We start from the raw sequence: 27,045 nt of genomic DNA on the forward strand, positions 1-27,045 counted from the left end.
ATTCATTAAAAATGCATAACTTAACATTTTTATTTTAAAATTGGGTTAATAGAAGGAAAATGGTGTGACGGTAACTTGAGATGATCCAAGCTTTTTTTAAAAAAAGTGCATCAATTCACCCATATTTCTTCCGAAAAATAAGCTGATATTCCTCATAAATGTAGACTCTTTTAGGACTTGGATGTGAGGAGTTGTTTATTAATTTATCTTATTATTTTTATTTGAATACGGTGTATTCATTTTTCTTGACACTGTTTTCCTTTCCTGACGATCTAATATTTTAATTTATTTTCAGTTTTATTTTTATCCACTTCATATTTTTAAAGATAATGTTAAATTTACAATCCAAATTTTTTATATAATCACATTACAACTCTTAATATTATTATTTTAATATTTTTATATTATTTAATTATAAATTTATCCTTTATATTATATATATTTATTTTTAAATACATCAGTTTAAGAGTTGTATACAACTTTAAAGGTCGTCAAGTATCATTTTCATATTTTTAACATCGAACTCTTTAAGGATTGTCAAAAGTATCAATTTTTTTATTTTTAAAATGAATTGTATTGCTAATAAATTGCAAAAGTTAAATTTATCAATATTACCTACTGTTTATAGAGAAAGAATTTAGCATTCGCATAAACCCAACGATATAGATTACTAACCAATTTTGTGTGTTTTAGGAAAAAACAAAATAAAATGGTGTGGAATTAAATTTATTCCGATATATAAATTAGTATCGACATTCTTCAAAAGAAAAAAAAAATAGAAACATGTCACTTTTAAAATAATAATATGCATACTAGTCAACAAAATCAGAAAATAAGAACCTTTCCTAACTCTTTTCCGTCTTAAATCGTGATTTTTTTAGTAGTGAAAGAGTTTGGTTAAGTCATTTTAATTATTATTTTATTGGTTAAGAAGTCATTTTAAACTTAGTGTGATTATTTTATACAATAAAAATAGTTGTTTAATTTATTTTAGGCAAATATTCATTCAGTATTATAAGTATTGACATATTTTATTTTTACGATAACAAAAAGAAAATAATATTTTAGTAAAAAAAAAAAATTCTACCTTAAATCGTGCTTTTGTATTATTTTTCTTTAATTGGTGTGAACAATCTTAATGGTGAAAGAGTTTGGATAACATATGTTAAGTCATTCTAATCTTAATGTGGTTATTTTACACAATGAAAATAGTGGTGTAATTATTTTAGAGTAAATAGTCATTCGGCTAAGTATTAACATATTTCTTTTTATTATAAGGAAAAGAAAATAACGATTTTACTACTTATTAAGAAAAAAAATTAATATTAATATGTAATTAAACTTGAAGGAAACCATTAAAAAATTTAAATTTATAAAGAAAAAAACAAAGTTGATGAGGACAGTTCTTAGTCTCAATGAATTTTAAACTTGACTAAGATGTGCATGTAACTCGTACTACCAAAACAAATTAGATAAATTAGATGAACAAAAATGAAATGTGTAAGATGATGATGAATCCTAAATTTGTAAAATTGAAAAATAGAATTTTTGGCATGTAGAATTGCAATTATACAAAAATAGGACATAAAAATAGGTGTCACAATCAACGAGATTTATAAGCCTTGAGGATCACCACAAAAATCAGGAAATTCTGGATAAAATCAAATTATTTAAAGGAGAACCCTAGTAGAGAAGTTTTCTCACCTCAAATGATAGCTAAACATTTTGTTTATTACATTCATTCCCAAATTATTTATTTGCACTTGGGAGTATATAAAGGAAAAAAAATATAATCTTGGCATTACATAAGCATAACTAATATGCCTTAGTAGTTCTAAGAAGAGTAGAAAGAGTTTTATCCATTGTCTAAGCTTTTCCTTTTATTTGGGAGTGACAAGTTGTTGAAAACAATTTAGTTCTAATCTTACTCCATAAGTTTCTCAAAAAGTGATTAAGAAATTTGGAATCTCAATCAGTTACAATACTTTTAAGCAATCCATGTAATCTTACCACTTCCTTGAAAAATAAATCAATAATATGACATGCATCATCTACTTTATTGCAAGGTATAAAATATGTCATCTTAGGAAACTTGCCAACCACCACAAAAATTGAATCCTTTCTTCCCTTGGACCGAGGCAAACCTAAGACAAAATCCATAGAAATATTAATCCAAGGATGTTTTGAAATAGGTAATGGAGTATACAAAAACACTTAGATTTAGCTTTCTTGCAAACAATACACTTATGTCATAAAATGTATGTTCATCATGTTTCATATGAGGCCAGTAAAAATGCTCATGAAAGATGTCAGATGTCTTTTGCAACCCAAAGTGACCTTCATGTGCCTTTTTAACAGGAATTTTCCTAATTGAACTCTTAGGAATGCAAAGTATCTTGTCCTTAACCATATATCAATTATGTTTAAAATACCCCTAAAATGTAGTATGAAAACATGTATGATAGATATGAGAAAAATCAGCATAATTTTAATATAATTCCTTAATGCACTCAAATCCAAGAAATTTAGTTTCAATAGTGAACCATAATGGACAATCAAAGTACAAGAATGATTGACAAGCCCATAGTAGAAGAACGTGTTAAAATGCTACATCATTTAAAGGAAATATAAGAGAAACAAGAGAAGATGTTTGAAATAATGTTTACCTCCTTATTTGCACACATTCAAGCCATCGTTAGTGAAGTCCTTGAAAAGCTTAAAAACCAGTTTGGGCCCTCAACACAAAATTAAAAGTGTTTTCTTTCTGTTTTATCTTATGTTTGACTAAATAACTATTTGTGTTTTATTTCACTCTATGTGATTGAGTGAACAAGTATAAAACTATGTGCATATTTCTCTGTATCCCTTTCATGTTTTAGTTTGTGATTGATTGTGTTTTAAATAAGTGATTTGATTTTAGGCTCCATTCAAACCCCCCTTCTAGAACCAATTGTACCTACAAAAAGAACAAAAGTGACTTTGTGGTCTTGATGAACAAATGTGGATTTGTTGGTGTGACTATCCTATTGAGTCTTTTTATCAAACTGTCATGGTCTTCCAAGCAACATATGACTAGCCTCCATAGGAACTACATCTCAAATTAAATTGTCTTTATACTTTCCAATGGAGAATACAATCTCTACTTGCATCTCCAACTCTCCTTCCTCACTTAACTATTGCAATTTATATGGTCTGGGATGAGGTATAGTCTTTAAGTTCATTTTGGTCACCAATCTAGTGCCAACCACATTTGTGCAACTCCCTCCATCTTTGATCAATGAACACACCTTTCCTCCAATACAACACTTATTCTTATGTATTTCACCTTTTTTCATAACTTTTTTATAAAACTAAAATAAAATATTATTATTTTAAATTAATGAGTTCTAACCAATAGTGATTTTTTTTTTTAATTTAGTAAGGGGTTAATTGATGGAAACTTCCTTGAATTTGAGCGGTTTGGATCGAAAGAAGGTGGCTAGTGGAAGAAGGATTGTTTGAGAAGCAGGAGTGGAAGTAGATGACGAAAGTAGCTCAAGAGAGAACTATAAGATCCTAACTCACAAGAAAGGTCATTGTGGAAGAACCTAAAGGAGAGTACTCTTTAAAGACAACTTTGGGAATAAGAGACTTGAAAACAGTTTTTGCTTAATCCTCATATATGATCAAAAGTGTTTATATGTGCCTTTTACATGGTTATTTATAGAAAGAGTTAACTCTAGTATGCTTGTACCAAAATTTGAAATTCAAGTTTCAAATTTCAAATACATCCTACCGTGTGTAATTAGATATAACATATTCAACATATGCTAAATGTGTAACTTCCCCTCCATATGTGACACATGAGTTATAAAGAGTCTATTAAGTGGGCATACAAGTACATCTAGTTCCAATTTACACATATTTTGTCTTAAGTTTTTGCTTTGTGCACCTAATGAATTTGAACCTGCACCTAATGCCTTATGTGAAATGACAAAAAGTTTTTTATTATGTTTTAAATAAAACTAGGTTTTGGTTGTTCTCCTTTTGCAGGAGTGAGGATATTGTTCCAACAATGTTTGTGTGCGAGTTGAGCTCGTTTTAACTAGTTCCTAGGAATCTTTAGTGGTTTGTGGCAATTTGTGCTCATTTTTAGTGGTTTCTGGTGCTTTTTCTTAGTGCTTTCAAGTGTTGTTTGTTGGAGAAGAGAGGTTAGTTTTATTTTCTTTTTCTTCCATATTTCACATTCTGTAATATTTGTTGAAACTAGATCCCGAAATAAACGTGGAGGGGGGCAGGGTTGTATTCCAAATTTTGGTATTTTCGGATATACTTCACGATTATGTTTTCTAGAAAAGATTTATGGAATCGCCTTTCTAGAATATGTTGTTGGATTTTGTGTTCCGAAATCATAATCTAAAAAGGTTATTCCATAAATTTGTTCCAAAAAGCATAATTCAGAAGTATTTTTCTTTAAAGAATTTTTGTATTTGGCTAGTTTATATTGTTTTGTATTAATTGTATTGATGCATATGCACGGGAAGATTATCAGAAATAGAGGAACAGGTTCCTAATAGTAATTTGTATTTTGAATTCTAGAATTTAGAAGACATGTTCTATACACAAAACAACCTTCCAAATTGTAGAATCCATAATACAAATTTGTATTATGAATTTTACAATTCAGAAGTCATGTTCTATATAGATAAAAACTTTCCGAATTTAATGTGTATAGGCAGTGTAAGGGAAAATGTACATGTTATTTGGGATTGTGTAGGAACTCAAGACAGTATTATCTCAAACACAATCTAGACTGTTTGCAAGATAGTTTACACAATCTACACACTCCCTTAAACTATCTAGACAATGTAAATAGTCCCAAACACAATCTAGACGATCCATTCTTTTATTTGAATGTGTGTTTACTTGAAGTTGGTCAAAATTTTGCACTACCAAACATAACCCTCGTATAAAAATGTAACACATTTAACTAAAAATGTAACACATTTAACTAAAAATGTAACAATGTTTACATTAAATGTCTGCAAGATTTACATTGCAAAATCATTTGTCTAAAATTACAAAAATTTGTAGATTAATTGTTTGCAAGGTTTACATGTTGTACTAACTTCTATTAAGTTTATAAATATTTGCATCATACTAATATAAAAGGATACCATATCTTAGCTTTCCGGCAACAATGAGTTAATCACAACATGTCTACTATAGGTATGAGAGACCCATCATGCAATTTCACCTACAAAATAATCATAAATTACAATGTCGGTAATTAAGGAATCAAACCTAACAAAGAAATTATTGACATACATGGAGAAAATGTGAGTCATATATATGGCCTATACATAGTAGTTGATGTATACTGACATCATGGTGAGGTTTACTTTGCAATGCGAGTATGGTGATATTTTGCTTCAATGAAAAGTACACTAATACCACATTGTACCTACTAGCAATCATGTAACCCATATCGATATAGTCATCCAGTTCTCTACACTAGCCTGCGAATACATGATATTCAATTGTAGGGGCAATGTGTTAAACTTGTAAATAACATTGTATGGGATTCTAAAATAACTTACCGCTAACAACTCATCCACAAGTAATGACCTCTTTAGTCCGTCTACCCATTCATATCCACTTAATAATGTTGCATATTCATCACGCCACTAGGATAGTTCTGTAAATAAATCCATTCACACTAGTGTACATGATTATGACGAGCCCATATTATCTTCAACATCCAACCTTGTCCATTACTAATAAGTTTACGCCACAATTTAAATGGACAATCACATTTACGTGTGCTTGTTACACCAACATTCATCTCATGTTTGTCTTTTCTATACTTATCCCCCTTTTCACAATCTAATAAGACAAAGGTTTTTCTACATTGTTTTCCATTTGCAGTGTGAGACCTGATAATCACTATCACAAAACCAATTCCAAAGGTCACCATACACACTCATTGAATGAATTCATCTAGAGTAGGGAAAATCTGCACAAATATGTTACAACATAATTACATCACTCCTCAAACTTATAACACTTTATGAATTCGATTTTCTTTACCTTGTATGTTGTAAAATGCCTAAACACATAATTCATTAACTGGTGGTCCATTTAGGACATTTTATCCACTTCATTTGATATTTTTCTCCAAAGTTCTTATTCCTTCTCCATAATTAAGGTATCACTTAGATAACAAATATAACTTTATTATAATTTTATGAACTACAAAAATAATACACATTGCAATTGGACAGAGGCAATTCAAAAGGTTTTTTTGTGTCCAAAGAATGCATTCCAAATTGTAGAATTCATAATACAAATTTGTGTTCTGAATTCTACAATTCAAAAGGTTTTTTTGTGTCTAGAGAATGACTTCCGAATTGTAGAATTTGAAATATAAATTTGTCTTCATAATTCTATAATTCAGAAGCTTTTTATGAATACGACTTTCGATTTATAGAATTCAAAATACAAACTTATATTCTAAATTCAGAAGAAGTCATTCTCTGGACATAGAAAAACCTTATGAATTGTAGAATATAGAAGAACAAATTATATTCAAAATTCTACAATTCAAAAGGTTTTCCTAGTCCATAAATTTATTTCTGAATAGTAAAATTTGAAACATAATTAAGTATTCCAAATTCTATAATTTGGAAGTCCTTTTATGACTCCAGGACATAACTTTCGAATTCTACGATTTGGAATATAACATTACAATCAGAATTCTCCAAACCTGGGCCCATTCAGCTCGTCGAGTCCAACTGTTTTCATATTTGCCTCCTATGTTTTCATATTCACACACATTTGCTAAATTGCCTTGGCCCATTCGGCTGGTTGAGAACTTTTGGAAATTTCCACCCATGTTTTCATATTTACACAACCTTTGATAGGCAATTGCTTCTTGCACCCCACCTTTTTCTTCCTGCACCCCCACACTCTTATGCAAAGACTAAATCGTCCTTAATAGTTTTTAAAAATCCAAAAATACCCTTCACCTAAAAAAACCCTAAAAGGTGCAGGCAACGATTCTCTCAGTGCACAGCCGTGAGTTTCATTTTCTAGCAGCAGCCACAGCTACAAATCACTATCCTTACAATCTCAGACATTTTATGTTGCTGATATAGAGTGCTTTTAATCAATGTAAGTTAATTTCTTTGCTTTTGGATATGCACATCCGGTTTTTTTATGGATTTTTGTTTCCGTAAGTGTTTTCTTGCATTCCAGATCATAGAATCCGGTAGAATCCCGAGTTTATGCCTGCGGTAAAATCCTGGATTTATAGTTCTGGGAAAGTTCCGAAATTTTGGATCCGGGAAAGTTTCGAAATTTTGGATCCAGGAAAGTTCTGAATTTTTGAATCCCCTGCTCATCAAATCCATATAAATTAGTTGAAATAATATGAATATTTGATGCTAACTGGCAAAACAAATTATTAGAACTCCCTATTTATAAATCTTTTTCAAACTTCACAATTATCATAATGTTTTCCAATGCTAAGTGCAGTACCAAAAACAGTCAAAGATCAAATCAGTTTCTATTTGAGCTGAAAAGGGAATGTAACAATATTTTATGCAAAACTTCTTTGCCACCCTTCTACTGTGCAAGTTCTTACTTGTTCTCTTATTTTATGCAATATGATATGATTAAACCAAAAGTTAAGTATATAGCATGCAAAGTGTGTACTTGGAACCCAACATGGGAGATCTTTATGGGACCCACTCAAACACCAAGTTCGTCTAAAGCTTGTATTTTATTTATTTTAATCCCCGGAACATACTCCATTGTCAGAATCTGCATTTGAAAAATCGTTAAATTACATAGATGAATAAGAAATACATCATAAGTAAAATGGGAAAGATGTATAACTGCAATGTTTTATCTATGATACAGTAAATCCCAGTATATTGCAGGGACTTTCACATAATCCAATTGCTTAAAGTTACTCGCAAATAATTCAGCATTAATAGCTTCCTTGGTGTAATCAATCTCCTGAAAATATTTAACTCGTGTTACATTAACAAGGATCAGACAAAGTCACATATATAATAAAAGGAAGATCCGGACCTGTGTTTTTATGATCTTAGATAACAATGTTTGTTTAGTAGAAATGATACAATGCTTTTTTTTTTATCTCTTTTGGTTTCAATAGAATTATATATTTGTTGTTTTGTGTTTGTATTGGTTCAACATCTTATTCATTAGTTTGTAATTTGGTTTAACTGGAATGGTGTAATTGAATAGAAATGGTGAAGACTAGGGGAGGAGGTTCACAAGGTGATCGTGTACGTCCCACAACCTCTTTTAGAAGAAGAAGAAGAAGAAGAAGAAGACATATTAATGGAGATGAATAACATGTTGAACTTGAAGAAGCTGAACCCCAAATGGAGGTGGAGGACGAAGACGCACCTAAAGTAGAAGGTGAAGGTTATCCTAGAGGTCCACGAGATGGGACATTATTGACAAGTTATGAAGACCATGTGGCCATACAATTATGGAATGATGTGGTAAGTAAATATGTTGTATTATGATACTTGTTCATTGTTAATTTGATATGATTTTTGTTCATTAAATTGTATATTTTATATGATTTTGGTTGGTTAAATTAGGATTGAGGAGAGTTAAAAATTGGTGTCTCATGGCCGAAAAATGAATAAGATGGGTGCTCCTCATCCTCGGATACTACCTGCAGTGGAGTTGTCAGGTTTAGTTGGACTTGTTGGGGCAAGCTATGACACAATAGACAAAGGATTGTTGTGTGCCTTTGAAGAAAGGTGGCACCCAGAGACAAATTCTTTTCATCTTCATGTAGAGTAAGAAGGAATTCGCTTCGTTGATCTACCAAATTTACTCTGACGTTCTTTTTGTGCACCTTTTGTTTTGACTTTCTCCGTTGGTGGACATAAAGATGTCTTATCTGGATAGGCAATCTCACGTAATTTGGCTTTGATGTTAATCTTACCAGCCATGTCAACCTCATTGAACCGATTCATGATGACAACCCACTCTTGTTGGATGGACAACTCTGTTAAAGTATCATCATTTGAAATATCTAAAAAGCTTAATCGTGTCCAAATGAAATGCACTTAATGCAATGGTATGCTACCAACACCAAAGGAAGTCAATTCACAAGCACAAGGAAGGCCATGAGTAGATCTAATGGTGCACCCACAACGAGATTTATCTAAACCAACATATTCAACTCGATCACTCTCTTCTGCAATATACTGCAAGGCATATTTTGAAACGAAGCCAACCAATTTCTTATATCTTGTTACATTGAAGACATGACTCACTACATGCAAACTCTTTTCAAATGAAGATTTAATTGCATTATGTTGCAAGATTATCATCTTATTAATGGAATTCCAACAAAAGCATAAGTCCCCCATTGACGTCTCAAGGATCCTTTTTAAACTCCAATGTGCAACCTTAACCCTGTTACTTGTCGTGTTGCCTAAGTGCATGACTTTATCCGTCCAAGCCTTAACAAACTTCTCTTTATGTGAATTTAACCAAGTACTAATCACATATTCAGTAAATATAGGTCATGGTGAACAAAAAACATTAAAGGCCTCCACACGATGTTCATAGGACTCTACATTTTCACAATCAACAATTGCTCCCCAAGATTCCATCACTTGATCCCATGCCTCTTTTGGATAAACAATCATTTTACATTTTGCTTTAACATTTTTATCAATGTGAAAACGACATAACAAATTAGCAGCTTCGGGAAACACAACATTTATTGCATTCATTAAAGCAATATCTCTATCACTAACCACAACCTTTGGGTATGAATCAACTCTCAAAAACAAACCTTTTAACTTCTCGAGGGCCCATACAAAGTTATGATGTTCTGATGCGAGTAACATAAATGCAGCACTGAAGGTCAATCCCGTTGAGGTTACACCAACAACTTCAAACAAGGGCATCCTATACCTATTAGTTGTATACGTACTGTCCATCATCAATACAATGTTAAAGGCATTCAATAACTTCACTGAATCAGGGTGTGCCAAAATAAATCTTGCACAACATTTGTCCCTTCTTCAAACCTAGACCAATAGATATACATATCTCGCTCAAGTAACATCATCAATTGTTGCATTTCAGTTCTATCACCTCGTACTGATCTTTTGTACATATATCATGCATTATAAACTTGTTTTATTGTGCTCACATTTTTCTCATTATGCTCTTTCATTGGTAGCAAAATATTTCTAGGCTTTACCGAACTCTTTGTCATGTCCATAAGCATTGACTTCTCACTGCATGTGAACCTACCAGCATATGGATGACCAACCAATGTATTTGTCAACTCATGATTATGAGACCCACAAATTAATTTCAATATCCATCCTTGACCACTCTTTATTGGATACCCTCGTAATCTGAAAGGACAACCACATTTCCTAGTTCCACTCTCAGTAACCTTTAAATCCTTCTTATATCGTCTGTATTTACCACCTCTCTCACAACCTAATAATACAAATGTCTTCCTTTCTCGTTGGCCAGTTGAAGTATCCGATCTCAATATCACAATAACAAAACCAAAGTGAAATGCAACTTTTCTAACCCACTTTAGGAGCTCATCCCGAGTACGAAATATCTACAAATGTTATCATAACAAATTATTTCATTTACTAATTAACAAACAACTTAAACATACTTTACAAACTTAACCTTACCTCATCTGTAGTAAACACATTTATACATTCATCATCATCCCACACATCAACCTCATCATATAATTCTTGTTCAATTTCTTGACTACTGTCCGTGCTTCTACAAAAAAAACAAAAAAACTAAATCATTTCATTTCGGATCCATGAATCCATAAGTCAAAAAAATCATTCCAGATCCATCAATCCATAATTCAAAAAAACCATTCTGGATTCAAGAATCCATAACAGAAAAAAACCATTCCGAATTCAGGAATCCATAACACAAAAAAACAATTTCGGATTCAGAAATCCATAATGCAATTTAAGCTTCCGGATCCACCAATCCGTAATACAATTCAGGCTTCCGGATTCAGCAATTCGGAAAACAACAATCTATGATAATTTTACTTCCAGAACACCCCCTCATCCGGAAAACACAATGTAATTAATTTCAGATTCTTAAATTCGGAATATATTACCGGATCCCAATATCCGGTAACCTCGAAGTCCCCATAACCACCATGCCTTTAAAAAAAACTGTAGTCTTACCTCTAACACCCAAACAATACTTCGACAACGTTCTGTATTGCTCCACCTTGGTCCGAAGAATTGCAAAGACTCCCAACAGTAGTTGATATTTCAGTGATGAAGATGAACTGCTACAATGCAAGTCCAGGAGAGTGCCCTTTCAAATTATAGGTCAAGGGTACTTTAGGAATATTTAGAATTATGGGGGTACAGGAAGAAAAACGTGGGGGTGCAGGAAGCGAAAACCCCTTTGCTAAAAAACGTAGCCCATCATGCAGACACAGTAGTTTTGCTATTAGTCACCATTGTTTTCAGTCTGCACCACCTTTGCTAAAAATCATGGGCCCATTCGGTTGGCCTAGTCGAATGAAAAATCAAAACAACTTTCATTCATTGAACAACAAAGTAAATAAAAAATTTATAATACTTCCAACTCCAAATGTAGCAAGATAAAAATGTAGTTAATTTTCAAGATAAACGATTATAAGAATGAAATGACAAATTCATTAAAGAATTTTTTCTCATGTTCTCACATATGAGTGTTTTCTCTCAATTTTTATCGAATCTTAACAAATCAAAGTTGCCTTTCATTTTGGTTTCATATCATAAACATGAATTTTAAGGGTTTTTTTTACAGGATTGTAACAAGATTGAGTTCCAACAAAATAATGGTTTTTCATTTAACAAAGTGCACATTTAATAGAAAGAGAACATACCTACCATTTAAGTACAATTTTATTTTTTCTATCCATCACCAATTTTCTGAATTTAACAATTAATCCATTTTCTTTTCTTTCTTTTTATTTTCCATATTTTTCAGCAAAATGATTCACTTAACCCCTTTTCTATTTATTTTTTCAATTAAATCAACACCAAAGATTTCCATCTCTTTTTTATGTATATTGCACCTATGTTCCTCTTCCCTAAATATGCCAACATGTTAGAAGATATATCTGTTTAAGATTCAGGTACATTAAAAATTCTTGGCTCAGAAAGGTTATCACAATAAAATGTTGTCAATTTGAACAAATGTTGACTATTTGGTCATGAATTTTCTACTTTATACAAATGCCTAATTATTTCCATGTTCTTCTATAATGCAACAAAAATAAAAAATCAAACAAAAATAACTTTCAATTCATCAATGAAACACTATTTGAAGTTCAGATACTTACTTGTTTTAATTAGTCTATTTTCTTACTTGCTTGTCATTCATTGATCCAACTAATCATCATATTTTTTTTTTCTATAAACAATCTCAACTAAATTGGATATGAATTTAACACAATTTCTTTTCTAAATTAATTGAAACAGATTGATTCTAAATTAATTAAAAATATACAAAAATATAGTCTATAATTTAAAACATTATTTGTTTTTATTTTTTTTTAATATTGGGAACTGTTTGAGAAAATAAGAAAATTTATCACTTTATGAAAGTATTTTTTTCATTCATTCCACAATTTTATGTATTATTTTATGAAATAATATAACTAAAGTAACTGATACAACAGAAGAATCATGTTCTTAGAATTATGATTTCTGTTTTTTTTTCAAAACCTGAAGTTGGGTTTTAAGTATTACTTTTTTTAATTAATATATTATAAAAAAATTGAATTAAAAAACTATTTTAAGACAAAATACCTATTTTTTTTAGTTTATAAAATTTATCTAAAACAATATAATTTTAAATATAATCAATCATATTGATTGATTTGTTTTTTTTTTTATATTTCTAGAAACTTCCTAATATAATGACAAATTTTATTATTAAAAAAAAGAAGAAATAAGGAAAGCAGAGTCAATTAACAATGTCTTGTTACTTTTTTTTTTTTTTTTTCTGCACTCTATCTTTTCAGCATGGCTCCCTTCTCATTCAGTGTTCTCCATCAAATGTAACGGATAAAATGGTAAATTTCATTTACTACAAGGCCTATCTATTCTTCAAGAGATTATTATTTAAGATATATATATATATATATATATATATATATATATATAATTTTCTCTATATATATAAATTATGATAATATATATACACTTTATTTTTTTATTATTAGTTTGAGGTTAGTATTTCATTATTATTTAAGACATATACATATTACACTTTATTTTTATTCTATAAATTACATTTCTTCGAACTCAATAAAAGGTGATCCATGTAAAGAAAGACTTGAACCTACTATCATCACCAGAAACTCAATCTTTATGTTTATTTTTATATCATGACTCAAATGTTAGATAGTTCATAACTAAGAGAATTATTGAAACAAAAACTTTAACAAAACAAAATAAAAGACTATTAAGAAGACCCATTCACTACTATTAATAGATAAAGATACTTTCAATAATAAAAAAAAAACAAAAAACTATCATTTTAAATTAGCGCGGAATTTCCTTTTTCTGAATTTTATTAAAGCCTATGAGAATTGAATAAAAAAACTTTAGCAAAACGTAAGATATTTGTTAATTTATTTATGAAAAATGACAGTTTAACCATTTTTATACAATGATATAATAAGTTTAAAAATAAATATATATAATAAAAAATAAATTTATAATTAAATAATATAAAAATATTTAAAATAAAAATATTAGAAAATGTAATGTGATTGTATAAAAAATTAGATTTGTGAATATATCATTATCCATTTTAACGTGGAAGGTGCGGCGTTTCCCCTCCTCATCACATCCATTTCTGCTGCTTAGCTGAATGGTTGTTCTGTTGGTGCTGTGAAGTGAGGCCGTGAGCCATGTCGACGATGCTCTCTCTATCAGCTTCTTATTACTCTTGTTCTTCTTCTCGTTTCTTCTGCCCCTTCTCCTCTCTCTTCTTCTTCCCTCGTGCTCCTCGCATTCCTCTCTCTCGCACTCGCCGTAATCTTTCAGGTTCTCTTTGCCTAATTCCCTTTCCTCTTTCCAACTGCATTATCTCTTCCGTTCTAACTTTCTGTATTACACTTTTTTTTTTCTTGCATTACAACGAAGAGGTATTGGTTTAACGTAGTTGGGTTTAGCACAGTGAAATTCGTTTCTGTGTTGTGTTTCAGTTGTCGCCTCAGACCGAGAAAATGGTGTCTTTAGATCTCCCGAGATTGCCAAATCCTTCGACTTTGCTGCGGAGGAACGCATATACAATTGGTATGTGTGCTTTTGAAATTAGTGATATGTTATTTTGGCACAACAAAAAGTTGTTTAGATGTTATTTCTGCCGCGGAAGAACTTTGCCAGATATAAGTTTGTTCTTTGAAGTTGTTTAATTCTTATCCCTTGCTGTTTTGTATTGATACAAAATTTGGTTCTGGCTGTTTTGGTGCATTTTCGAGTCTTGGTAATTTCATTATTGGTTTCCGTTTTTTTATGTTGGTTTTAAGTTGTAAGGGTTTAAACTTTGAAGGATGTGTGTTTTTTCTAGTTTATTTGGTCTGTGGTTGAATGTCAAAGTGCACTACAACATGTCTTAATTTTGAATGTTTTTATTTTTAGCTATGTTTTGATTGTGATTATTGGATACTAGGTGGGAGTCTCAAGGGTATTTTAAGCCGAACTTTGACAGGGGAAGTGATCCTTTTGTGATACCGATGCCGCCGCCTAATGTTACTGGTTCTCTGCACATGGGTCATGCCATGTTTGTGACACTTGAGGTTTCAATTTTTTATTTTATTTCTAGTCCATGCATGTTATTTATGTACACTATGACAAACAGTAATGCAGTTAAGCGTATTTTCTGTATGTTGGTACTTAAGGTTCCATCTTTTTTCTAAGTAGTAAGGTAATTATAACAATGAATTTCCGATTCAATTCATTCAACATTTTTAAGCCGTGTACTTTTTTGGTTGGTTTCTTGTTATTTGTGCGCATAGGGTGTTTAATATCAAATTGGAAAAAAATGAAACTGTTATTTCTTCCCTTTTTATGTTTCTCTCTTGTCTTAGTTGGCTAAGTGAGACCAAGTTGTGGATGCTCTGAATTTTTTGCATGTGTAATATATGTATGTTTTTCTTATCATGCTTATCCATATATCCATGCAGGATATTATGATTAGGTACAACCGCATGAAGGGAAAGCCAACGCTTTGGCTTCCGGGGACTGATCATGCTGGAATTGCAACTCAGGTTTGTTAATTGTTATGCTGATTTTTGTTATTCCTTATACTTGTCTTTTTTCTCTCTGTGTGTATACAGCAGTACCTCATAAGATGTAACACGTTTTTTCTTTCTAGGCTTGACTCTGTCCATTATTTTTCGATAGACTTCGGAGTTGATTTAGGGAATTTGCGGCAGATAGTTAGTTTTCCATGTAGTTTGGATGTGTTCTACTGACGACGATAGACTTCGGAGTTGATTTAGGGAATTTGCGGCAGATAGTTAGTTTTCCATGTAGTTTGGATGTGTTCTACTGACGACTTCACGTTTTTTCTTTCTAGGCTTGACTTTGTCCATTATTTTCGATAGACTTTGGAGTTGATTTAGGGAATTTGCGGCAGATAGTTAGTTTTCCATGTAATTTGGATGTGTTCTACTGACGACGATAGACTTCGGAGTTGATTTAGGGAATTTGCGGCAGATAGTTAGTTTTCCATGTAGTTTGGATGTGTTCTACTGACGACTTGTTGCAGTTGTGAATTATTTGTAAATTGTAAAGGCCGAGTGTTTAAATGGAAATAATGGGCCCCTTCTTAAATTGTACAACTTTGGGTAGGAAAATGGAAGACAAGATTTTGTAGGAAGAGAGTTGAAAAAAACTACTGTTATTAATCAAATGAATTCACATATTTACAAAACAGTTAAAGAAGACACTATATAGAGTTGGGGATGCTATCACAGTGACAGCTGTGTAACTAACTGAACAGAAAAGCAACTAATTGAACAATTTTAAGGTGATAACTGTCTAACTGAACTGCAGCACCCAAGAGTCAGTAAGGGTGCTGCACTTTTGCTACAATTATTAAGGAAAATTAATACTGTTCTGTTTATTCTGAGTTAATATTTTAATGAGCCTTCTAAAGAATGTACATGACAATAGTGGAAAGAGATAAATGAAATATATTTCTGAGATATCTTACAAATGTGATTACAGTCTCTATTTATAGACTGTTTTACAACTTAATTAAGAAAAGAAATAATAGGTAATGAAAGCCAGAAATAATGGGTGTTTAAAGCTGTACAAATAAAATAAAATAAAATCACTAACAAATCTGTCCTAATAAATATAAAATGGAATTTGCACTTAATTATAACATAATTCTATTGATTATGCAACACTCCCCTTAAGTTGGTAAATGTATATATCATTCCCAACTTGCAAGTAAGATCTTCGAATTGTTTTGTGGGAAGTCCCTTAGTAAACATATCTGCCAATTGGAGTCTTGAAGGGATGTACTCAGTGGCTATAAGACCATCATCCAACTTCTCTTTAATAAACTGTTGATCTATCTCTACGTGCTTTGTTCGATCATGTTGAACCGAATTGTGTGCAATACTGATAGCGGACTTATTATCACACGCCAAGCCCATAGGAGCTTCATATTTTATTTTTAGGTCATCAAGTATGATCTTCATCCATAAGAGTTCACACACCCCTTGAGCCATGGCTCTAAATTCTCCCTCTGCACTTGATCTTGCAACTACATTTTGCTTCTTGCTCCTCCATGTCACCAGATTTCCACCCAAGAACATGCAGTAGCCTGTGGTGGATCTCCTATCAACAATCGATCCTGCATAGTCAGCATCAGTATATACTTTCATGGATAAGTTTTCCCCTTTTTTGAATAGCAATCCTTTTCCTGGAGAGGCTTTTAAGTACTGAATAATTTTATCTACAGCCTGCAAGTGTCTTTCTCTTGGATCATGCATAAATTGGCTAACCACACTAACTGCATAGGCTATGTCTGGCCTAGTGTGTGATAGATAAATGAGTTTTCCCACAAGTCTTTGATATTGTGTCTTCTCCACTTTTGGGTTTTCCTCATCATTCCTAATCCTATGATTTTGCTCTATTGGCACTCCAGTGGGCTTACAACCCAACTTACCAGTCCGTTTGAGAAGATCAAGGATGTATTTCCTTTGAGAAATAAAGATGCCCTGTCTCGAGTAAGCAACCTCTATCCCAAGGAAGTACTTCAACTTCCCAAGATCTTTCATTTCAAATTGAGCAAATAGTCTCTCCCTCAAATTTTGTTTTTCAATCTCATCATCACCTGTAATAATCATATCATCTACATAGACCAAAAGTAGAGTGAGTTTACCATAATGAGAATGTTTTATAAACAGAGTATGATCACCTTGGCTTTGTCGGTACCCCAAAGATACCATAGCTTGAGTAAACCTTCCAAACCAAGCACGAGGTAATTGTTTAAGACCATATAGGACCTTCTTAAGTCTGCACGCCTTATTCCCTTCATTAACAACACCATAACCAGGTGGAATCTCCATGTATACTTCTTCCTCCAAGCTTCCATGCAAGAAGGCATTTTTAACATCAAATTGATGCATTGCCCAACCAAAGTGTGCTGCCAGGGAGAGAATAATCCTGATTGTATTCATTTTTGCCACTGGAGCAAAAGTCTCCTCATAATCGATCCCATAGGTTTGAGTGTACCCTTTTGCAACCAACCTTGCTTTATACCGATCCAGTGTGCCATCAGACTTATACTGAACTGTGTATATCCACCTACAACCCACTGCTTTCTTATCTTTTGGTCTCTCTACAATCTCCCAAGTCTCATTCCTTTCTAATGCGCTCATTTCTTCATTCATGGCTCGAATCCAGTTCTCATCTTTTAAGGCTTCTTGTACCGATGTAAGGATTTTGATAGAATCAATAGCTGAAAGAAAACTCTGGTGCTGCATAGAATGTTTTTCTGTAGATACAAATTGGGATATAGGATATTTGACACAAGATCTTTTTTCTTTTCTCAAGGCAATAGGTAAATCATCTAGGTTAGTTTCATTTAATGTGTCCTCAAAAGTCTCATAGGTATGAGTTCTTACCTCCGGTTCGGACAATTGAAGTTGTTGTTCTATCAGGACGGGTTCTTGTTGCCTTCGTTGATATTGTTTCCCAAAGTATTTGTCCTCATTATTCTTCTCTGGTAATGATGTTGGCATAGGGTCTTTGTCATTCTCCTTAAGAACGAAATCCTGCAACAAAGGAAAAGGTGGCAACTAAAGGTCCTCAACTTCTTGAATACTCTCCCCCCTAAGCTGAGAACTGGGAAAGAAAGACTCTGTTTCATGGAAGGTGACATCTTTGGAAATATAAACTTTACGACTTTGAGGATGATAACATTTGTACCCCTTTTTGTTGGGGGCATAACCGATGACGACACATTTGATAGCGCGAGGATCTAACTTACCCCGATAAGGACTATGAACATGGACAAAAGTAGGACAACCAAAGATACGATTCTGAAGACTATTAAACATGGGAATAGAAGGATAGAATGTGGTCATAACCTGAATAGGAGTAACACCCTCTAGAACCCGAGAGGGTAATCTATTAATCAAATAAGCGGCAGTCAGGACTGCTTCCCCCTAGTAAGATCTAGGAACAGATGTTTGGAAAAGTAAAGCTCGAGTAACCTCAAGGAGATGACGATTTTTCCTTTCAGCAACCCCATTTTGTTGAGGAGTGTTCACACAGGTTAATTCATGAACAACTCCATTTTCCTGAAGGAACTTGGAAAGGTTTTGGTTCACATATTCTCTTCCATTATCAGAACGCAATCTCTTAATTGGACTTTCAAATTGTGTTTGAATCATTCTGTAAAACTTTACAAATAAGTGAAAAACTTCAGACTTATCTTTCATGAGGAATATCCAAGTAACCCGAGTACAATCATCAATAAATGAAACAAACCCTTTGAACCCGAGATATTAGGAATAGGTGAAGGTCCCCATACATCTGAATGAATAAGATCAAAAGGTTTAGAACTTTTATTACCATTGGGAGGAAAAGTTGTCCGATGGTGTTTAGCAAACTGACAAACATCACAATGAAATGACTCAGCAGACACTTTTGTAAATAAAACAGGAAATAAGGACTTTAGGGTACTAAATGGAGGATGACCAAGACGTCTCTGTTGAAGCCATATCTGAGAGGATGACCAAGATTCACAACCTTGTTGAAGATTAGAAGTGTGTGCCTGTAGTCTAGCACACTTTTTACTTTCTTCATGCTGTAAATAATATAACTCGCCCTGCTCTTTAGCAATTCCAATAGTCTTCCCCGTGGCAAGATCCTGAAAAACACAATGGGAAGGGAAAAATACCACTGCACAATTTAAATCTTGGGTAATCTTTTGAATAGACAAGAGGTTATTGGATAGTTTGGGAACATGAAGCACATTTTTTAAAGGAAATGAAGGTTGAAGGTGAATGTTATGTTACCCACGACCATTAATGAGGGTAGTGGAACCATTAGCAACAGTAATATATGGGTTGCCGGAGTGTAGGATGAAAAAGAAGAGGAATGAGGTGTCATATGATCAGTAGCACCAGAATCTATAATCTAGATTTTTTCAGTACTAGAAGCATTAAAGGATAAAACACTAGAACTCTTACCACTCATAGTAAAGGAACAATAGCTAGATGGCTTACTAAGGGCGTCCGTGAGAGCTCAAAACCAACTGAGTTTTTCAGATTGGCAAAATTTGATCCTGTTCACAAAAAAAAAAATCCGCCGAAAATTTTTTCCAGTGGCGGTTTCCGGCAGCCGGCGGCAGTTTTCGGCGAGCAGTGGCAGGTCCGGCGAGCGGTGCAGTTTATAGCGAGCAACGACGGTGGTGGTGGTCGGCGGCGGTCAATGGTGGTGGCAATAACGGTCAATGGTGCAAGGTGGTGGTGGTGGTCAATGGAGAAAAGATAAGGAAAATAGAAAGTTGCAGCAATGAAGACTGTCCAAAAAAAAAAAAAATTGCAGCAATGAAGGCTGCCAAGGAAAATGATTACAGTAATGAAGGCTGCCAAGGACAATGATTACAACAATGAAGGCCGCTAAAAAAAAATTGCAGAAGTAGAGTCTCCCAGACCCAGATCAGGAGCTCTGATACCAAGTGGAAAGAAATAGATGAAATATATTTCTAAGATATCTTACAAATGTGATTACAGTCTCTATTTATAAACTGTTTTACAACCTAATTAAGGAAAGAAATAATAGGTAATGAAAGCCAGAAATAATGGATGTTGAAAGCTGTACAAATAAAATAAAATAAAATCACTAACAAATCTGTCCTAATAAATATAAAATGGAATATGCACTTAATTATAACATAATTCTCCTGATTATGCAAAACAATGATAGTTTGATAAGTTCTCTAGTGTATCCGCTTGGGTTTTTTTTTTATTGGATTCCTTTTGCTTCTTTTATGCTCTTATTATCAATGTTTTTATTGAAGAAAAGAAACCTAGAAAATGTGTAATGTTAACAATTATTTATTTTGGCTATTGTTGGATTATTGTGAATTTTATGGCCATATTTATTGTAGGATATCTTTGTCTATATGAATTTCTTCTTCAGCTCTTTTTTTTGAATTTTTTAAATGCCTTCTATTCTTTCAAAGGTCCACCTTGACAATTATTTCATTCAAGATTCAATTGCTTTGCAGTCTCTTACTACACAGTTTTATATAGAAGTCTCTTACTACACAGTTTTATATTGTCAGACAGAATTTTATTCCCCATGGTTGTTTTCTTATATCATTCAGTTGAATATCTTAGTTTCCCACTCAATTTTGTTTTCTTTCTCCCAGTTGGTTGTTGAAAGAATGCTTGCTTCCGAAGGAATAAAAAGGACTGAAATGAATAGAGATGAATTCACAAAAAGGGTTTGGCAGTGGAAAGAGAAGTATATCTTCATATCCTTGCTTGTTTTTCTTCCACCTGCATTTTTTGATTTTGAGCAGTCAGCCAATAAATTGCCCATATCAAAAGAAGGGACAAAATCTCATCATTTCCCATCACAAGAGATGAGAATCTGGAATATTGTAAAATCTTTGGTGTATGAACAATGTAAAAAAAGGATAAATGTTAAGAGATAAGAATCTGATCTAAAAAAAATATTTTGATTGCCATTTTTCTATATTTAATGTCTAAACTATAATTTTCCCTAATACCCTATTTCAACTTCCGTAATAATATAGTCTTACTGGAATGTTATGCAGATCACTTATTGGGATAATCACATCTCTTCATTTATTTCAGTTTCTCTTGTTTATCTTTTCCTATCTTAATAAGATCTTGATATCAAAATCTTGACTGTAGATCCTTATTTTATTAAGAGAGTTTTTGGATATGGTCCTTATTTTAGGCTTAATTGTACCCCCCCAAAGTTCCACAATTTTGAGAATTTTTCCTCCAAAGATTTTTTGTTTGTATTTTAATCTCCAATTTTTTTTTTTAAATTGTGATGTGCCTTATTTGTAGAAGTTTGAAGGAAAAACTGCCACAAAATTGTTGTGATTGTTATTGTTTTTCCATGTGAGGACGAGATTTAGGACATTTTGTAAATATGGTTAATTAGAAGTTGTCTTTATTTTAAACTTTGGTGGTAAAAGGTGCAATTAATTCTTTATTTTATCAATTAGGATAAATTCTTATGATTAATTAGGAATCTCTTTATTTATTTTATAAATTTGGGTAATTGTGTTAGGTTAGTATTTAGCCTTTTTAAAGGGCAAACTTGATTGAAATATTATCAATGAAATATGTTGGAAAGTTGCCTCAATTGTGGTTACCACTACCTTGCTTGAGTTGTAGATTTTTTAGGAGTTTCCTTCATTGCAACCTCAAGGCTGGTGGTTTAGTTTCATATTAACTAGTGACCGTGACTAAAAAAAAGCATATAAATAGGATGCAAACTTCATTTTACTTACCAGTTTTGTATGGTTGGGTTGAACTCAATCTAACTTTTTAAGATGGTGTTAGTCTATCTTAGTTCCATTTTTGGACCATCTGCATTTGTTACATTCCATGTTGCAAGTCCTAAATGTGAGCGGAAGTGTTGGAAAGTCATCTTAATTGCTGTCACTCCTAGTTTGCGTTAGTTGCAATCTCTTTGGAGGTTGCCTAATTGAAACCTCAGGTGGTAGGTTAGTCCTACATCAACTAGTGATATGACTAAAATAGATTACATAGGTAGGGGGTGTAAACCTCATCTTTCAAGCTGATTTTGTACGGTTGAGTTAGGTCCTAAATCCAATTTTTAAGAAAATAATTTTCAAAAATAAAAAACTTGTATTAGTCTTGGAGGGGCTCGGTCAAGTACATGTTTGCTTCTTGCTTTCAGCATAGGTTGCTAGAAAAATTTATTGCTACATAATCTTCTTGTATAGCTAAGTTTGTGAATTTTGGAATGGAAACTGGGGACAAATTCCAAACTGAGAGAATTGTAGAATGTCCATTTTGCTTACAGATTAAATGGACAAAATTATCTTAAATGGCCTAAACTCATTAAGACTATCCTAAAAGGATAAGGTAAGATCAGTCACTTGATTGATAATGTACATAATGAAAAGGATGTCAAGTTCAAATGTTGGGATGAAGAAGATTCCATGATCATGGTGTGGTTGTGGAATTCAATGGTTCCAAAAATCAGTGATACCTAGATGTTCCTTAGTTCAACATAAGAAATTTGGGAGGTAGTAGAACAAAACTATTCTAAGGCCAAGAATGCTACCCAAATTTATGATGTAAAGGTGAAAATTGTGGTTGCCAAACAGGGAAGTAAATCAATTATAGAGTATGCCAATCAACTAAAGTCCCTATGGATGAAATTGGATCACTATAGAGTTGGTTGTACCATGAAGGTTCTGCATTTTGTAGAAATAGATATTGCCTATGATTAACTTACTATCAGTCAAATATTATTTATTGATATATTTTTATTCTCTCTCTCCATCCTTCTCAATCTCATAATATTTGCTTTTTTCATTCAGATATGGTGGAACTATCGCAAACCAGATCAAGAGACTTGGTGCTTCTTGTGATTGGTCTAGAGAGCACTTTACTCTTGATGAGCAGCTAAGTCGTAAGACAATTTTCTACTCGTTAGAACTCTCACTAAGAAGCACATATTGGAAAAATTATGCTCTCTTAACATACAATTATAGATAGTTGGTCCAAATTTGAATTTTGATAACTTTTTATTTAGTGGTATTCTTCCAATGTTAGTTAAATTTACCTGATTTTTCTCATCAGTATAAATCCAACTTGTATTGTTAGCATTTGTTTATTCATGCCGTAATATATACTGATACCTTGGCTTATAATTTATGCAGAAGCTGTAGTTGAGGCATTTGTTAGACTTCATGAGAAAGGTTTGATTTATCAAGGTATAAAAATGAAGTTACAATATAGTATATCTTTCATTTACACTTTTGTTTTGGTGTTTGTTTGATTTAGCTTATTTATAAGAAATAGTTGCTTGTGTTGGGGTGAGATTGAAGGAGTAAATGTCACTTATTAATAAAGTGTTTCCTTGAGTAGGCTCAGTTGATTGAATTGTGGGATTTGAATGGTGAGTGTCAATATCATGTAGAATGATCTAGCCCTTTCGTATTTACCTGTCCTCCTTCCCTTCTAAGGTATATTAGGAGCCATCAACCTTCAATGTTTATGGAAGCCAATTGATATTTTTTAATAATTGGCTAAATTATTGTCATGTTAACTTCTTTGAACCAAATTAATGTTAACTTAGGTTTTTAGAATTAAGTCATGTTTCCTTTTAAATAATTTGATGAGAAAATTCTACGCACTTCCATAATTGAATATAAATACTTCCAAAATTTGAACTACATGGTAAATTGTTTTCTACAATCTCAATTAACCAGCTTCTTTTAAAAGGTTCCTTTTATAAAATTTGTGCAACTTATTTTTTGAGAGTTACTTAGAGAATGTGTTTGATTCAGCTTCTCCCTTTTAAAGAAAAACTCAAAAGTTGAGTTAAACACTTAGTGTTCTAGAATGTTTTGAACTTGTCAAATCTTGGAAGCATTGTTGTCAAAATTGCAATAATACTTATATGATCATATGATCCTATGAGTTTCTTGTCATTTATAGTCCTGTTTGCACCTAGCATTGAATTCTGGGGGTTGGAGCAGGTTTACCCTGATTTGCGGTTGGGTTGTGTGACTTGGATGAGAAATTGCACTGTTTTTTTAAACATATATCCGCTATTTCCAATTTTGTATTCACACAAGACATTCCCAACCATTATTTTATATACTCAAAACTTATCTTTTCCACAAATTTAAGTGAGTGATGTTGGTTATTCTTAGAGAAGTTGAATGAGAGAAATTTTATTAGTTGAACAACTCAGTTAAATGAATATTACAAGTATTTATAGTGTTTGCACCGTTCAGTAGTTGCGTGTTACCGCCTAGCACCTACTGTTAGCTAATATGAATATTACTATGGACAACTGTACATTAACATACTAGTAAACAGTTAGACACCTGTACACTAACATACAAGCAAACACACTAACATACAAACAAACAGTTGGACAGCTGTACACTAAAAAATAAACAAACAGTTGGATAGCTGTACACTAACAATTCTTACTAACATCCCCCCTCAAACTCAAGTAGAAGATTTTTCAGATGAACAATTCTTCACATTTAGTTTGTTTCAAAGAAACGTAAATCCAGCTGAAGATAGCGACTTTGTTAGAACGTCTACCCACTAATAAAGAAGGAATATGATAGATACAGAGCTGCTTGGCTAGAACATCCTCTCGCACCAAAAAAAAAACCTAAATCTTCATGTGTTTAGTACGATTATGAAAGACTAGATTGTGAGCAATGGCTACAACACTTTGATTGTCACATTAAAGGACTGGAGTACCGTAGGAAATCTTCAGTTCTGTGAGCAGAGTAGAAATCCATGATGATTTGTTATCTGATCCAACTTTGTATCGCTCAGTGGTGGGTGCTTTGCAGTATGCCATGCTAACTAGACCAGAAATAAGTTTTGCTGTGAACAAAGTTTGTCAATTCATGGCTAAACCTTTTGATTCTCACTGGGTGGTGGTGAAATGCATATTACAGTACCTTAAAGGAACTTTGTCTCATGGATTGCATTTTCAACATGCATATCTTGATCATTCGTTATCGTTAAAAGCTTTTTGTGATGGTGATTGGACATCAGATGCTGATGATAGACGTTCTACTCCAGGAGCAGCCATTTTTTCTTGGTCCTAATTTAATATCTTGGTGGTCTCGAAAACAAGAAGTTATTGCTTGTTCCAGTACTGAGGCAGAATATAGAAGTTTGGCTCAAACATCTACTGAACTATCATGAATTTATACTCTGCTCACAGAACTGCAAATTTCCTACACCACTCAGTCCTTTTATGTGACAATCATATTGCTGTATCCATTGCTCACAATCCAGTTTTTCATAATCGTACTAAATACATGGAGATTAATGCTTTTTTTTTTTTCTTTTTTCGAGAGAAGGTTCTGGCCAACCAACTCTATATTTATCATGTTCCTGCTCTTGATCAGTGGGTAGACGTGCTAACAAAGAGGGTGCTGTAAGTCTATAACTATGCTAAAAGTCCAGTTTTTTTTTTTGTATCCACTCCTTCAATGTTAAACTTCCTCTATTTATTATAATCAAAACATTTGAAAAAGGAAATCAAAATATGTTGAAATGGATAAGAAGATTCTGAAGAGATTTTTTTCCTAATTATTTTGGAGATATTGAGAATATATTTTATCCTAACAATCTGCTATTTACAAGAGGGTTTTTTTAGGCATAACATATAACATGCTCCATTGGATATGATAAAAGGGTTCTGTAAATCTATAACTGTGCTAAAAGTTCAGTATTTTTTGTATCAACTCCCTGAATGTTAAACTTCTTTCTATTCTCAAAGAAGCTTGACTTTATTTTCTCGTAATGATGTTAACTTGGTTTTTGAAGTGATTTTCAATTCGGCAGGTTCTATTCGCACTTTAAATTTTAGCTAGAGTTGTATGATACAGATATTTTAAGTTTCTGTTTGCTTCAGGTTCATATATGGTAAACTGGTCACCTACTCTACAAACTGCTGTTTCTGACTTGGTAAGCAACTTTTCTTTTAGATTGTATTGTCCTGTTGTTAATATTTACTACTTAATTGGTTCTTGAATTCTCAGATTGAACCTTTGCTTTTATGGTTAGGAAGTTGAATATTCTGAAGAGTCTGGATTTCTGTATTATATCAAGTACCGGGTTGCCGGAAGGTACGTTGTGGATGCTCCGATAAATTATTTAAAGTTTATATATATATATATAATATAATATATATATATAATATAATATATATATATATATAATATAATATATATATATATATATATATTATATTTTATAAACGCAAGTTCATGTTTTCATAAGGTTTTTATTCAAATGTCAGAGTTGTCAATAGCGTGCTTCCAATATTTAGGGTTTTTATTCAAATGTAAGGTTTTTATGGTGTCCCAAATAACATTAGAGGTTCCAATTTTTTAACATTAGAGGGGCATTTTTGGAGGTAGTTTTCAGTAAAAAAATGGGTTGGAGTTTGTAGAAAACCCTGTCAAAGTTCTTAACTATCATGTTTCTCTTGTTTGCTCTCTTACATCATAAGTTATTTTTTACTTCTCTGGTTCTCGTTCTTATTCTCATTTTTTTCTCCTGCAATCTTGTTCTCATTGCTCTCTTATTCTCATAAATCTATATTTTCTGTGTTTTTGTCTCTTTACTAATTTTTTTTTCCTTTTTTCTGTTCTCGTTATTCCATTGGCTTATGTTCTCTGTCTATTGTCTCTACAGATTTTGAGGTCTTATTTTTGGTCATCTATCTCCCAAGA

General features: G+C 32.5%; 2 protein-coding genes across 3 annotated transcripts in view; one reads left to right on the forward strand and one right to left on the reverse strand.

The window, feature by feature from the left end:
* Positions 1-10,162: 10,162 nt before the first annotated feature.
* LOC137838295 (uncharacterized) lies at positions 10,163-11,202 on the reverse strand. The gene is made up of 3 exons (XM_068647545.1): positions 11,159-11,202; positions 10,704-10,800; positions 10,163-10,624 (listed from the first exon to the last, which is right to left on the reverse strand). The coding sequence occupies exons 1-3, from the start codon at positions 11,200-11,202 to the stop codon at positions 10,163-10,165; spliced, it is 603 nt and encodes a 200-aa protein (XP_068503646.1).
* A 2,619-nt stretch (positions 11,203-13,821) lies between these two features.
* The window catches only part of LOC137837291 (valine--tRNA ligase, chloroplastic/mitochondrial 2), a 37,113-nt gene continuing 23,889 nt past the window's right edge, over positions 13,822-27,045 (forward strand). Inside the window, exons 1-9 of one of the 2 annotated variants that reach the window (XM_068646254.1) lie at positions 13,822-14,096; positions 14,258-14,348; positions 14,725-14,851; positions 15,239-15,322; positions 20,959-21,053; positions 23,143-23,234; positions 23,485-23,538; positions 26,223-26,275; positions 26,375-26,436. In XM_068646254.1, the coding sequence (XP_068502355.1) occupies positions 13,961-14,096; positions 14,258-14,348; positions 14,725-14,851; positions 15,239-15,322; positions 20,959-21,053; positions 23,143-23,234; positions 23,485-23,538; positions 26,223-26,275; positions 26,375-26,436 (794 nt within the window). In that variant the 5' untranslated portion in view covers positions 13,822-13,960. The remainder of the gene's footprint in view (positions 14,097-14,257; positions 14,349-14,724; positions 14,852-15,238; positions 15,323-20,958; positions 21,054-23,142; positions 23,235-23,484; positions 23,539-26,222; positions 26,276-26,374; positions 26,437-27,045) is intronic. The other variant, XM_068646256.1, reaches the window with a different exon arrangement.

This window comes from Phaseolus vulgaris, chromosome 4, assembly GCF_000499845.2.
Source record: "Phaseolus vulgaris cultivar G19833 chromosome 4, P. vulgaris v2.0, whole genome shotgun sequence".
NCBI classification, from domain to species: Eukaryota; Viridiplantae; Streptophyta; class Magnoliopsida; order Fabales; family Fabaceae; genus Phaseolus; species Phaseolus vulgaris.